This window comes from Centruroides sculpturatus, unplaced genomic scaffold (assembly GCF_000671375.1).
Source record: "Centruroides sculpturatus isolate CEXI.00-Female unplaced genomic scaffold, Cexi_2.0 scaffold235, whole genome shotgun sequence".
NCBI lineage: Eukaryota > Metazoa > Arthropoda > Arachnida > Scorpiones > Buthidae > Centruroides > Centruroides sculpturatus.
In genome coordinates this window covers 349635-365301 of record NW_019384436.1, presented here as the reverse complement: position 1 = coordinate 365301, position 15667 = coordinate 349635, and the positions used below count along the sequence as shown (strand labels likewise).

General features: G+C 25.7%; 1 protein-coding gene across 1 annotated transcript in view; it reads right to left on the bottom strand.

The window, feature by feature from the left end:
- Nucleotides 1–789: 789 nt before the first annotated feature.
- LOC111619933 (glycine-rich cell wall structural protein-like) overlaps nt 790–15667 on the bottom strand; it is a 61982-nt gene continuing 47104 nt past the window's right edge. Inside the window, exons 2-3 of the mRNA XM_023361756.1 lie at nt 1441–2076; nt 790–919 (exon numbers count right to left, since the gene is read on the bottom strand). Of these exons, the coding sequence (XP_023217524.1) occupies nt 1456–2013 (558 nt within the window). The 5' untranslated portion in view covers nt 2014–2076 and the 3' untranslated portion in view covers nt 790–919; nt 1441–1455. The remainder of the gene's footprint in view (nt 920–1440; nt 2077–15667) is intronic.

The window sequence follows — 15667 nt, the reverse complement described above, 5'->3', positions numbered from 1 at the left end:
TACTATATTTATAAGGCCTATATATATATATTTTAACCGAACCATCATTATTAAACGAGACAGTACATAAAAAATGTAGAGCAATAAAAACTTGCTTTTTAGGCACTCATTTCTCTTATTGAAGCCTGTTCTCTCGCTTTTTTTTTTCTTCCTAACCGATGACAAACAACACATTTTCAATCATTAGCGTCATTTATTGAATAATATGATAATGAGTTTCTTCTTTTGACTTTCAACAGTTGTAATACATCAAACACCAAATGCGCTTTTATTTTAAATCATTGTTTCTTAAAGTATGTTTAATTAATTTGTAAATTAAAGTTTTTTTTTTTAATATAGAGGATCTATTCACAAATTACAAAACTTAATTTAAAGAATTTATAATTTCAGATCGGGCAAACTAATGAACTAAATCAAAAATTATCATTGTGTGTTAAAAGATAGTGAATTTGACCCGAATCGATTTTAATCGACTTAGAAACCAACGCCTATTTACACTTTAGTAATAGATCTTAAATCTAGATTATAAATAAAAATAATATTCGCTCTGTACCGAAATATTTATCTAAATGTTATTGGTGTCAACTGAGAAAAAATATGTAGTATTTATATATATTTTATCCACATTTTTTTTCCAGGAAGAAAAAATGCAAAAAGCAAAATTCTATAAGTTAGAATTAAAGTATTGATTAAATCTTAAACAAATAATTTCTACGAAAATATATTAAATACAGTTTTTTATTTACTTAATATTTTTTTAAATAAATAAATAAATTATAAAATTTGATGTTCGTATACAAATTTGTTTTTATCGGAACGGATCCCGGTGATGAGTCTATTCACAAGGGTATGACAATCAAGTAGCAGATGGGATAGGGAAGCTTTCCTCTCCGTTTGAGTTGTCTGACATCATCGAAATCTGAATCGAAATAAAAATAGTCTTAAACACACAATAATTTAGCAAATTATATTAATAAAAGTTAAAAAAAAAAGAAATGAAATAATTATATTCGTTATTACACTCATGTGAAAAAATTTGAGTACAAATCGTATTCGTTGTAACATGAATGGATTAATGGAAATTACAACATTTGGAACCCATAGAAAATGTAGAAAATACAGTTTCTATGTGTAGTAGAATTATTGCATTCTCATATTACATTCTGTACCAAAATTTTCCACAGATATGCAAGATTTAAGGCCGGTTACAGAAGGAAGTTTAGCCTTGCCTGTATCCCAGTTTGAGTCATGGCTTTTCGACATGGCCAACAATAATTAAAAACCGTTAACTATTTGTACAATGGTGAAAATTTGGTGGCACATAGGATGATTTAAGCCATGGCTAGGCTAAAACTTCGCTTCTATAATCAGCCTTTAAGATTTAGGGTGGGTAAGCACCCCCGAGTTAATTTTCATATATAAATACTACGATCTACCAACCTTAATAACGTTTTATTAATAGTGTCCGCCTGGGGTGTTGAAGTACATGGTAGTAAAAGCTTTACCATGACCAGCATAATCGCCACCATCGTAACCGTGTCTGCCGTATCCGTGAGCACCGTATCTATCGCGTGCTGCGTGACGATCGTAACCATGACTGCCGTATGCGCCTCGGCCGTAGTTGCCGTATTTTCCGTGATCTCCGTAATAACCACCGTAATGACCACGGTCGGCTCCATGATCTCTATAAGCAGCCTGTTTGTCGAAAGCGTAGGCTTTTTCGTAACCGGCGCCCTTATTGCGATTGTAGGCATCGACATTTCTGTAACGACCGTATGCACCTCCTTGACCTCCGTAACGATCGTGATCTCTGTATAAACCATAATTGTGTCCGCCGTAGGCGCCGTATCCGCGATCTCCGTAACGTCCGTGATCTCCATACTTGCCGTAGCCGTAAGCTCCGTGGCCACGTCCGTAACTTCCGTAATCGCCATAACCGCTACCGTAACGGGCACCTCCGTAAGATGGTCCGTAATATACGGGTCGGTATGCGGATTCGGAAACCTCTGTCATCTCGTCCTTCTCATCTTCGGCCACTGCTACGGCGGCAAACAATAGGATAACTCCAAAGATTATCTGAAAAATGCCAAAAATTCATTTTGAGTTAAATGATTCTAAATTCCTCCTAAAACAAAGAGTAAATATATTTTCTTTAAAAGAAATTACTTTTAAATGTCTAAATTAATTTTAGGATACTGAAATGAATTTATATAATCTAAAAGTCAAATAAATTTTGTCATAATGTAAAATACATATTCCAGAATTACATTTCTAAATTCCAAAGTAACAGATTTAGAAAACTCAAAAAAATTTTCAATGCTAATAAATCCAAATAAATACACAATTTTATCTATAATACTCCTCAACATCTACTGAAGTTATTAAATATTTTAGTGTAAATTCTCAAAAATTTGACCGATCTCTTTCGAAATTCCAAATAAATATTCGCTTTAATTTACAAAAATCTAAATAATAAAATATTAAAGCGTTAACAAATGTTTCCTAATAAAAATAAATTCTTAAATAATTTTCAAAAATTTTGATTCTAATAAATACATTTTTGAATACAGTTCTTGAATAATATATACATTAATATTTTTGTATGTCATTCCTTAAAAATCATACAGTTCCAAAATTTACTATACAGTATAGATTTTTGAATATGCCATTTAAAGACATTTTGCTAGCCTTTAAAGTTATAAAGTATTAGTAAAAACTTTATAATTTTAGAGTTAATATTTTCTATATTGTAGATAGTAGAGAGAATACTGCTTTAAATATTGTTATAACATAAGACCACTTACTGTTTTCATCTTGTTAGTTCTCCAAGATTTAGTGAAATACATCAGTTATCACAGTATTTATACTAAACCGCTGGCGAGTCTACCAAAAAAATCACTTGTGATGTCATAATGGGAGTAGCCCCTTATGGGCGTAGGTCCTAATGTCAATTCGAACAGGTGTCTGCGCCAACCAATAATGTACATTTGTTCATAACAGCCCAAAGGAAAATTTTTGTATCGAGGTCAAACGTACTCTACACGCCGGTTCTTAATTTCTTCGACATAGGAGTGTATCGAAATTCTCTAGGCGAATACTATGAATGCCGGTTTGGAAAAAAAAAAAAAAAAAAAAAAAAAAAATAGGACCAACTCCAAATTTGAAGGCAAGTCGTATTGATGTGGCATATTCTATAAAAGAGGTTAAAATTATTTGACCCGAATTTTGGACTAAAGGGTGTGGTCGTTAAGTCCAGAAGGGATTTTACGAATTCTGATCAATGACGTAACACAAAAGCGATAACGATTATATTATTGATAATTCGTCCAATAATTTTATTGAGGAATTTAAATAATTATTATAAAAATGACGATTTTTTAAGACTGGCATTTAATTAACGAATGTAGGCCTAGATCATTTTTTTTTTTGAACAATCAATCCTATTGAAATCAAATAAGTTTGGATTCTGTTAAGTATGTCAATATCATAATTAATAAAATTTCTGTACTGAAATCTGTAACGTGAAAATTTTTGATTATTAAAATAACTAATATTTCTTAACTTTGCATTTTAAAACTACACTGAATTTTATGAACTTTTTTTTTATATCTCAATTTTCTACATTATATTCGACGATTATTCGTTAATTTATAACACGTTATATATAATGAATCTTTAGAATAATATATATTTGTATTATATAAAGATGTATTTAAATCTTTATAGACTTATAAAGACCTACGTTACAAATATTAGTAAATATACATAAATAAACAAATAATTTACATAATACATATGTTAATAAAGTGAAGGTTTTAGTACTTAGTACGCAGTCTATAATATATTTTCATAATATACATTATTATGAACTCAAACGTTTATTTTCAAGGTATTTACATCACTTACTACTTTATTATTCTCGTTAATTTTCCATAAAACGAATCATTTCTAAACTGTAAAATTGGATTTTACTGCATTAATTTAAAAAAAATCGCTCGTGTGCAACTAAATAAAATAAGATTTTAAGAGTGTTTTTTTATAATTAAATATATTCAGTATATACATATTTCAAAATAATATGTAAATTTGAATAATTTTACATAAAGTCCATAATTTAAATCTTAATAATAATGTAATAATATTTTTTTGATTTACATATTGAATAATTGGATATGATAAAAATAAAAATTGTAAAAACACTTGCAATCAATCTAATACATAGAGATTTTTAATAAATTTACTGCATTATATAAATATGTATAGAATAGTTAAAATTATTTAAATTACATAAGATTCAAAAACACTGTTCTTATGGAGCATCCTTTATATATACTTTGATAAGAAAATCGGATGATGCATTAACTATGTATCTGATTTACTTATCAAAATTATTGTCTAGATAAATCTAAAATTCTTTAATAAATAATCTATACTATAAATATATATAATACGATATATAACAATATAACACAATAGTCTTGTATTTATATGCTATATTTTTATTTTATAATAATTTATTAATATTTCTTTTCATCAACAAATATCTTTATTCGTAAGTATATTTTGAATCTATGTTGTATGTTTATATGAAATGCTTAAGAATATAATTACGGCATTGGATAATATAAAATGCTTTTGTTTAAATTAACCCATATCTATTTATAAACTGATCAAAGCAAAAGAACTGATATTTTCATAAATAAATAAAGGTTTATTTATTTATTTTTAATTCAAAATAATTTTTAACTATAATCTTAATTTTACTACACATTGATATACCTAAAAGGTATTTTAAAATCTATTTTTTATAAATTAAAATCTTTAAGTAAAAAATTTTATTTTAATAGAAATATAAATCTGAAATATAATAGATGAAATGGGTTTAAAAATTTAGTTCTAAAACCAAAAATAACAAAATCGTGCCACTTTAGCAATGACATTTCTACTTTTTTTTTTTCTTTGATTCAGTTTATAGGTAATATTACGACATAGCAAAACGAACACTATTTCGATATTAACGATATAAAAGTTAAAACCTTATAGTATATATATATTTTTTTCATTAAATTAAATAAAATAATAAAATAAATATATGTATTGGTACACTTTATAATCAATTTAATTATTATTATTACCTGTCACTGTAAAAAAAATTTTTATTAGTAATATTTTCTATAGTCACATATCGATTTAAATCATGTTATAAATGAATGCAATATCTGTATTTTTGAAAAGATTTATAATTGTTTTATAATATTCTTTTCATCTGTTATATTCGGAGAAGGAAAGTAAACACGTAGAGAAAATTAATTAGGTTTTTTTTAATACATATTATTAATAAAAATAATAATATTTATTTTATTTGTGAATGTGACAACTATTCTTTATTCTGTATTCACTAAATACATCAGACAATATATTTCTTGATTTATCTCCCTCAGTAGTCGATTCGTTGTATTCATGTTTATTACTATACGCATTTAAGAATTGTTAAAATATTATAAGAAAATTAAATTTAAAATAAAATTAATATTTTTTAAATGATTAAAAATAGAAAGAATGTTGATCAAATTTCAACCATAGAGATAATTAGAAATCAAATTATATAAATAATTTTCGAGTTAGAGCTCTTCATAAGCATAAGCGAGTTAAAATTCAAAAAACGAATGGTCAAAAGGAATTAAATTTAAGAACAAGTTTAACTCGTTTCAGAAATTTATCTTTCAGAGCATGCGCTCGAGTAATGAATACACATACAAGCCTATATATATATAAGCATACAAATATCGTTAACGGTTCATTTAACTAATGAAAACGAATGATAACTATTGCTGCTTTCGTATGTGATGTGGATAAACATACAGACTTATCTGACAATAGAATTTGATATTATTTTAAACACCGTTTTCACACTTAGCTTATACGTTTCGAATGATTATATATTTCTTCTTTGCTAACTTTTCCCCATTAATTTTAATGCTTGCTAGTGTTAACTGATTTGAAGAAATGATGATGAAAAAATTCCATTACTTTTATATAATTTGCATATATATATATAGGCTATATTAATAAAATTTTAATCTTTATAAATCGTTAAATAGGAAAATTCAAGCAGAAAACAACGAATGGCGTTAAACACAGATCCATGTTTTATGTAGTTTACATAATCTATATGTTGATTGAGAATTTTTAATTTACTTAAAAAGTAACAAATGAAAGTACTTTTCCGCCATTAAAATGGTGAAATTTAAGAAATTACGCGACAAAATAATTAGAAACGTATTAAATCTTTACAAGACTACATATATCTTTAGATATTACCATCTCTGTTATAAATGTTATTAATTTCATAAAATACAGTAGCTCAATGAGAAGAAAGAAAGACTTTTAAAGCGATAAATCTGTAACAGAAGCTTTTATTAATGGTTATATGCCAACTGTCAGAATATTCTAACAAATGCGACATAATGAGGAAAAATAGATAAAACTGACATATTCCAATTTTTTAAATGTAATAATTAAATCCTCATGTAGTTCAATGCTAAAAAATGTTTTGCTTATCACAAACGAGTTGCGAACTCTATTGTTAAATATAATTTTGATGCATTTGATACATTTAGGAATACATTAAGTACACCGAATAATTGTATTGTATAGGAATATAAATATGCGAAATATACACCATAAGCGAGAAACTATTAATTGTAAGGTTCCCTATAAGAACTATCGAGTAGGTTTTTTATTAAATGACATTAATATACCAATTTTCGATTCTAATCTTAGGAATAAATATACGATCAGTCCTTCGTGTCTGAGAATTCAACTAACCACAAATCGAAAATATTCGAAAAAATATCTAGAAACTTCCAAAAAAACTTGAAATTTTTCTTGTATTTTAAATATTCTATGTTTTATTTTATGAATTTCTCTTTCGAAAACAATCTATAAGTGTTGAAAGAAAATCGGCAACAACCTATTTATTGATTGGTCTACGATAGTAGCGTTTTGTACTGAATAGGTACAAACTTTTTCTTGTCATTATTTCCTAAATAATTAAAATATAATGACTATTTACATAATATTTACTTTATATTAGATATTATAAGTAATCTAGAGATGAAAATATACGGAAGGATGATCATAAACGTCTTGAACATCCGCTGATTTTGTTATCAACCGAGGATTCTGAGACCAATCTCCGAGGGATAACAGTATTCATTTGTATTTTGTTATTTCTTGAATAAGACATAGGAACATAGGAATTGGGATAGTTTATACTTTTTGTTTAAATTCGTATCGTTACAAATTCTATTAATATATTAATCCAATGTTATTCGACTACAGGCATACCTCGACTTACGTCGGTTTCGAGTTACGTCGTTCCCGATTATACGTCGCTTGTTAAAAAAGTATATGGAAAAATAAAAATCAAGTTTAAGTCATTTTATTCGACTTTACGTCTGTCCGCCACAAATATTGAAGTCGTAATATCACTAGATAAACGTTTAAAGCACATAAAATCATATTAAAATATATACAAGTATGTACTGTATTTACAGTACACGCATTCGTAAATTTAGATTACTTTTTTTGTACTATATTAAAAACTAAAATTTATTTGTTTGTAAGCTTAAAATAGATTTTTATTAACCATATATTATTTAAAATGCTTTCCTAGTGATAAGTAGATTCGGAGACAGGTAAATTCGACTTACGTCGTTTTTCGACTTACGTCGTTTTCCTGGAACCAATTACCGACGTAAGGCGAGGTATACCTGTATATGTTTATTCAAAAAATTTTCACAATAACGCAATTTTTAATTCAATACAAATTAAAATATAAAAATAATTTTATCAATCAATAACTTCATTATTTATTATTATTCAATATTGAAATTATTATTATTATTAATTTAAGTTTTATATTTTTAATGATAAGCTTCGAGAAAATTAATAAAGTCCAACAAACGATAGTAGAAGCATACAGAATTTTAATCGGAAAGTTTCATATTCGATTTCCAATCTGCTAGATTACTTGATTTTTGTGATTTCAATAACTTTTCTTTTAAAAATGAGATATATAACGAATAAAGTATAAAAATTGAACAAAATTCGTTCAAGTTAATTAATTTCCAAGGAGTAACTGTTGTTACTCCTTGGAAATTAATCAGCTTAAACAATATTTGAGTAATTTTTGTTACAGTTATTAAATTTTAAAGTATACAAATTATACTTTTTTCAATTGCTAAAAGACAGAATATTTAAAAGCGTAAAAAATAAACCGCGTAAATAAGCATAAAATGCAGCAAAAAAACTATTTATTGCTGCATTTATTCACATTTATTTTAGAAATTAATTTTTATGATAATAAATAATTTAATATTCTTTTTCTATTATGCATTAGGGAAATATTCATGATACGTATAATCCGAAAAGCATAAAGATATAATCTTCCATCATAATAGAATATTAAATTCTCCAAATAAATAAAAGATCAAAAAATTGATTAATGATATTTTAAGAAAAATGAAAATTTTCAAACTAAAATTTTTACAGAATATCCATAAAAAATTATTAAGAGTTTTACAATTTTTAAAATAATGTTTGTTTTTTCTTCGTATATTTAAAAAAATCAATGGAGTATTATAATATCAACACACTTTTTAAATAGGACCGTCGAGAAATTGTAAGGAGCCACTTTAGTCATTTCACCTTAAACAAATAAATGTATTTTTTTTATTAATAAAAAGTATTCTTAAATATTTTATTTTGTTAGTTAAAATAATATTAATTTCATAATAGTTTTATAATATTCAATGCAGTAAAAACGCCAAAGATTCCTATTTAACATCTTTACAAATATTGTTGACTTATAGATATAGACCTAATCCTACTCATTGTGGATAAACTTGAAATATTTCCTTTCTTTCATTAATAATTTTAAATAAAATACTCATAAAATTTTCAAATTTACAAGCGATTTTTATCCCTAATAAGATTCTCATTAAAATTTATATGAAGTTCGTTGACTGAATTAATGCGATTAAGTTGCTCGGATAATTTTAAATCTAAAAGTTAGCAATAAAAACAAAAGAGATATTCAATAGAATCGGTATAGTTCTAGAGTATAATAAAAGGAGCAATATTCTTTAAATTTTACTGCAAACTTTATTCATTTATTAGGGTTGACGCATTGTTTTACGTGTTGGTGGAGTAATTACAAGGTGTCAAGTTATGACAAGATTTATTGCAGCTATAAATCGACTACTTTTTTTACATTGCCGGTTTTACCTCCCTCGGGACATTAGATTAATCACAATAGTTGTACATTAGAAAAATCATAATGAAATACCTAATTATCAGTTTTATAGTTAATTATGAAAAATTTCACATAAGAAAACTTCGAGTTTAAAAATATTGATTGTCAAGAAACTCTGTGGTATGTAAATATGAGACCTATATTTTCAATCATTATTTTAAATAATATAAAAGATCGAAAGAATGAGATCTGAAAAAATAATAATAATATCTATAAATATAAATACAGTATCTGAAATGTTTCCATAAATTTTATTCGTTCAACATCTTAATGGTAATTCTTTATAGATAAAATGATGAATGTGCATTCTAATTTTAAATGTATTTTTATTCTCCTCATTAACAACAATCCTCCTCGTTAATATAAAATTATCGAAATGTCCAAGTCAGTGTTTCCTCAGAAAACATCCTTCTGATCTGAGAGGTGACCAATGTATAATTGTCAATTTATATACAGTACAGTAGAGCCTCGATTATCCGACTCAATTGGGGACTGGGGTTGGTCGGATAATTGAAAAGTTGTATAACCGAAAAGTATGAAAAAATCCATTATTAGTGTAGTATATTATTATATCCCATGTAATTAGTATATTAGTATATCGCTATTAACCTGCTTCGCGTTGAATTTTCATCGATGTTAAGCGTAACAAAAATTTTTTAAAATAATAATCATCGCTATTGTATCGTTAAAAACTAGAAAATTAAGCTTCGTTTAAATACTAGCTCCCTTTCATGGTCGATCCAGTGTTGCCAGCTAAAACACGTAAAAATAATATTAAAGTAGCCAAGACATAGCCAAATATTGTAGCACCACATCACTAGCGGACATTTGAAATTCGCGGACTAGGACGGTCGGTTAACCGAGGTGACGGTTAATCGGGGGTCGGATAATCGAGGCTCTACTGTATATAGAAATAATAATCGTTTATATATTTTTACAAAACTGTTTATATGATGTTTCGAGAGGATATTTTTCAATTTACGAAGGGTATTAACCACCAGGACTCATCGAAAGAAATCCTGATCCAAGAAATGAACATTATAAACGATAGATTTTTATCTTTGCGTACCACAATGCGATAGAATGGCAACATTTCAAGAATTGTTAATTATAGAGAAACGTTTTGTTTTTATCCAATAAATAAATTAAAATAGATATTTTGTCTTTCATATAGAAAAAGAAAACAAAAATTGGTTAGGTGATGAACATAATTACTCTGTTTTGTGAACAGTAAAATCAAAAATAATGAAAAAGATTGCTATTTCTTCGTATGACTTCCAATATAAATATACTTAAGAGTGATATAATTAATTTTAGTTTCCAATTTTAAATTGTTTTAAGATCAACAGATGTCATCATATGAAAATACAAACTTTTCATACTGTTTATTTCTCTTTCTAGTTATATATTTTTTTTTTTAACAGAAATACAAAATAAAAAAATTAAATCGCAATAATAAACATTTACCCTTGCAAATCATTACGAAAAATTAAGCAGTAAAACTGTTCAAATTGTATTCTTTTATGAAATTTTTATTAATAAAAATAATATTTTTCACTTAAACTTATGCTTCATTTATACTTTTTCTGTAAAGAATTATTTTCTTTATTGTATCACTTTATTGTCTTCATTCTTTATTGTATTAAATTTATTTCTCGAACTATAGATCTTAAATCACTTTAGGTACTTTCAATTAATTTTGTTGACGGTATATCTTGTTAGTCTATTAAAATATGCTAATTGACTGCGTCGACAAACAGCGAATCTCGAGAGCTTAAAGAAGATTGCGATTGTTTGTTTATAGGACGAATTACACAATGAGAAAGGATAACAATTGTCGAAAGCATCACGATTGGGTGTTTCGGGTTTCAATTTAGAATAGCCTTTAACGAAACACCTTCGGGGAAATCGACAAACGAAAATTTTCTAACTAAACCAGGCCGTGGTTTATAATCATTAATTAAGTAACAAAATTTGTATCGAAGCTCGTTTCTTCCACATCACATTATTATTCAACGAATGCATTAATCACTTCGTTGTATTTTATTGTCAAAAATACATTCGCAATATTATAATATATTAAGGTAATTACTGAATTTAACTCATACTCTTGTATCTTTTATGTCACGATTTCGTAAAACTTTTTTAGAAATGTTATTAGTCTTATAGCAGTTTGGAGACTAAGCATTGATCGTTATTAGGCCTACTGGAAATTATTTAAAATGTTATAAGTTTGTTTTTATATAATTATTTGTTTTCTCCAAATTAATAATGACAGAATTAATAAATTAATTAATTTAACGGAACAAGTGAAGTGTTATGACATGTAACGGACTCATGTTGATTTATTATTTAGGGTGAAATAAATGTCATATGTATCTATTAACACTTTATATTATTATTACTGTTGTTGTTGTTTTATTTTTAGACGTTGAAAATCTTTTCATTTTGATCATTAGGAAAATAATAATATATTATAATATACAGGCAGTAACGTGTTATTATAGCTTCTTACAATAAAAAGAGCATTTCATTGTAAAGACTTAATTAGAATATTATATCAATAGGATAATTCATATGTTCTGTTATATAGGCGTAACATCTCTTGTCGTGAAAATGACATCTCTGAACAAAAAAGAAAAACCTAATAGGATTAGATATTTATCTATTCCTATTAGATTTTTATTTTTGGGTATTTTGTGTTTAATCTTATCAATTTTATCAGCTATTTTATTAATTATTTCATTTATGAAGTGAAGATTACAACTTCGCGAGCGAAATTTACAAAAGTATCGATAGTCATGTCCTGAAAAATGAGAGGAGTAAGTGCATTAATGGAACAGGTTTTGTGAAAATAAGTTACAATTGTATATTAGTTACAAAGCAATACGTATTATCAGGGCCGCCGAGAAAGAGGGATTTTCCCTCGTACTGGAGAAAACTTTGAGGGCTCGTAATACTTCCTATCCATATAAATTAATGTTATTTTTATCAATGAAAAATAAAATCTTTAAGAATGCTTTTTTTAATTAACATTAATGAACATTCTATGTATTTTAATTGCTAAATAAATGGCAAAAGAGGCCCGATCTACTCGCGGGTCCCAAACAAGCTCTCGACCACCTGACTTTTATAACCTTAATAAGTATTGTTATACTAATTATGGTTAATTATACTAATATATCGATACCTAATATACTTTACTTGATACTGTAAATATACCTCTGGATTAGTTTACAAGAAGCGAAAGTGAACTTTTCTTTTATACGTTGCTCATTTGATTTTATCACACAATTAAGCATAAATATTAAACATTTTAAAAACTAAAATGTTATATATTTAAATAGAAACAACCTTTTTATAAATATTCTTGTTTATACTAAGATTTCAACACATAAACATATAAACCTGACACTACTATTAAGTAATCTAATTCTATTCAACATATATAAACTATATATCTTATTCAACATATATTAATATCTAAATTAAGATTGAAATGATTTTAGATAAAACTATTTACTGCTTTCAATTTATATTAAATTGAACTCATAGCNACTACTTTATTATTCTCGTTAATTTTCCATAAAACGAATCATTTCTAAACTGTAAAATTGGATTTTACTGCATTAATTTAAAAAAAATCGCTCGTGTGCAACTAAATAAAATAAGATTTTAAGAGTGTTTTTTTATAATTAAATATATTCAGTATATACATATTTCAAAATAATATGTAAATTTGAATAATTTTACATAAAGTCCATAATTTAAATCTTAATAATAATGTAATAATATTTTTTTGATTTACATATTGAATAATTGGATATGATAAAAATAAAAATTGTAAAAACACTTGCAATCAATCTAATACATAGAGATTTTTAATAAATTTACTGCATTATATAAATATGTATAGAATAGTTAAAATTATTTAAATTACATAAGATTCAAAAACACTGTTCTTATGGAGCATCCTTTATATATACTTTGATAAGAAAATCGGATGATGCATTAACTATGTATCTGATTTACTTATCAAAATTATTGTCTAGATAAATCTAAAATTCTTTAATAAATAATCTATACTATAAATATATATAATACGATATATAACAATATAACACAATAGTCTTGTATTTATATGCTATATTTTTATTTTATAATAATTTATTAATATTTCTTTTCATCAACAAATATCTTTATTCGTAAGTATATTTTGAATCTATGTTGTATGTTTATATGAAATGCTTAAGAATATAATTACGGCATTGGATAATATAAAATGCTTTTGTTTAAATTAACCCATATCTATTTATAAACTGATCAAAGCAAAAGAACTGATATTTTCATAAATAAATAAAGGTTTATTTATTTATTTTTAATTCAAAATAATTTTTAACTATAATCTTAATTTTACTACACATTGATATACCTAAAAGGTATTTTAAAATCTATTTTTTATAAATTAAAATCTTTAAGTAAAAAATTTTATTTTAATAGAAATATAAATCTGAAATATAATAGATGAAATGGGTTTAAAAATTTAGTTCTAAAACCAAAAATAACAAAATCGTGCCACTTTAGCAATGACATTTCTACTTTTTTTTTTTCTTTGATTCAGTTTATAGGTAATATTACGACATAGCAAAACGAACACTATTTCGATATTAACGATATAAAAGTTAAAACCTTATAGTATATATATATTTTTTTCATTAAATTAAATAAAATAATAAAATAAATATATGTATTGGTACACTTTATAATCAATTTAATTATTATTATTACCTGTCACTGTAAAAAAAATTTTATTAGTAATATTTTCTATAGTCACATATCGATTTAAAGCATGTTATAAATGAATGCAATATCTATATTTTTGAAAAGATTTATAATTGTTTTATAATATTCTTATCATCTGTTATATTCGGAGAAGGAAAGTAAACACGTAGAGAAAATTAATTAGGGTTTTTTTTTAATACATATTATTAATAAAAATAATAATATTTATTTTATTTGTGAATGTGACAACTATTCTTTATTCTGTATTCACTAAATACATCAGACAATATATTTCTTGATTTATCTCCCTCAGTAGTCGATTCGTTGTATTCATGTTTATTACTATACGCATTTAAGAATTGTTAAAATATTATAAGAAAATTAAATTTAAAATAAAATTAATATTTTTTAAATGATTAAAAATAGAAAGAATGTTGATCAAATTTCAACCATAGAGATAATTAGAAATCAAATTATATAAATAATTTTCGAGTTAGAGCTCTTCATAAGCATAAGCGAGTTAAAATTCAAAAAACGAATGGTCAAAAGGAATTAAATTTAAGAACAAGTTTAACTCGTTTCAGAAATTTATCTTTCAGAGCATGCGCTCGAGTAATGAATACACATACAAGCCTATATATATATAAGCATACAAATATCGTTAACGGTTCATTTAACTAATGAAAACGAATGATAACTATTGCTGCTTTCGTATGTGATGTGGATAAACATACAGACTTATCTGACAATAGAATTTGATATTATTTTAAACACCGTTTTCACACTTAGCTTATACGTTTCGAATGATTATATATTTCTTCTTTGCTAACTTTTCCCCATTAATTTTAATGCTTGCTAGTGTTAACTGATTTGAAGAAATGATGATGAAAAAATTCCATTACTTTTATATAATTTGCATATATATATATAGGCTATATTAATAAAATTTTAATCTTTATAAATCGTTAAATAGGAAAATTCAAGCAGAAAACAACGAATGGCGTTAAACACAGATCCATGTTTTATGTAGTTTACATAATCTATATGTTGATTGAGAATTTTTAATTTACTTAAAAAGTAACAAATGAAAGTACTTTTCCGCCATTAAAATGGTGAAATTTAAGAAATTACGCGACAAAATAATTATTAATATTTTCTATATTGTAGATAGTAGAGAGAATACTGCTTTAAATATTGTTATAACATAAGACCACTTACTGTTTTCATCTTGTTAGTTCTCCAAGATTTAGTGAAATACATCAGTTATCACAGTATTTATACTAAACCGCTGGCGAGTCTACCAAAAAAATCACTTGTGATGTCATAATGGGAGTAGCCCCTTATGGGCGTAGGTCCTAATGTCAATTCGAACAGGTGTCTGCGCCAACCAATAATGTACATTTGTTCATAACAGCCCAAAGGAAAATTTTTGTATCGAGGTCAAACGTACTCTACACGCCGGTTCTTAATTTCTTCGACATAGGAGTGTATCGAAATTCTCTAGGCGAATACTATGAATGCCGGTTTGGAAAAAAAAAAAAAAAAAAAAAAAAAAAAAAAAAAAAA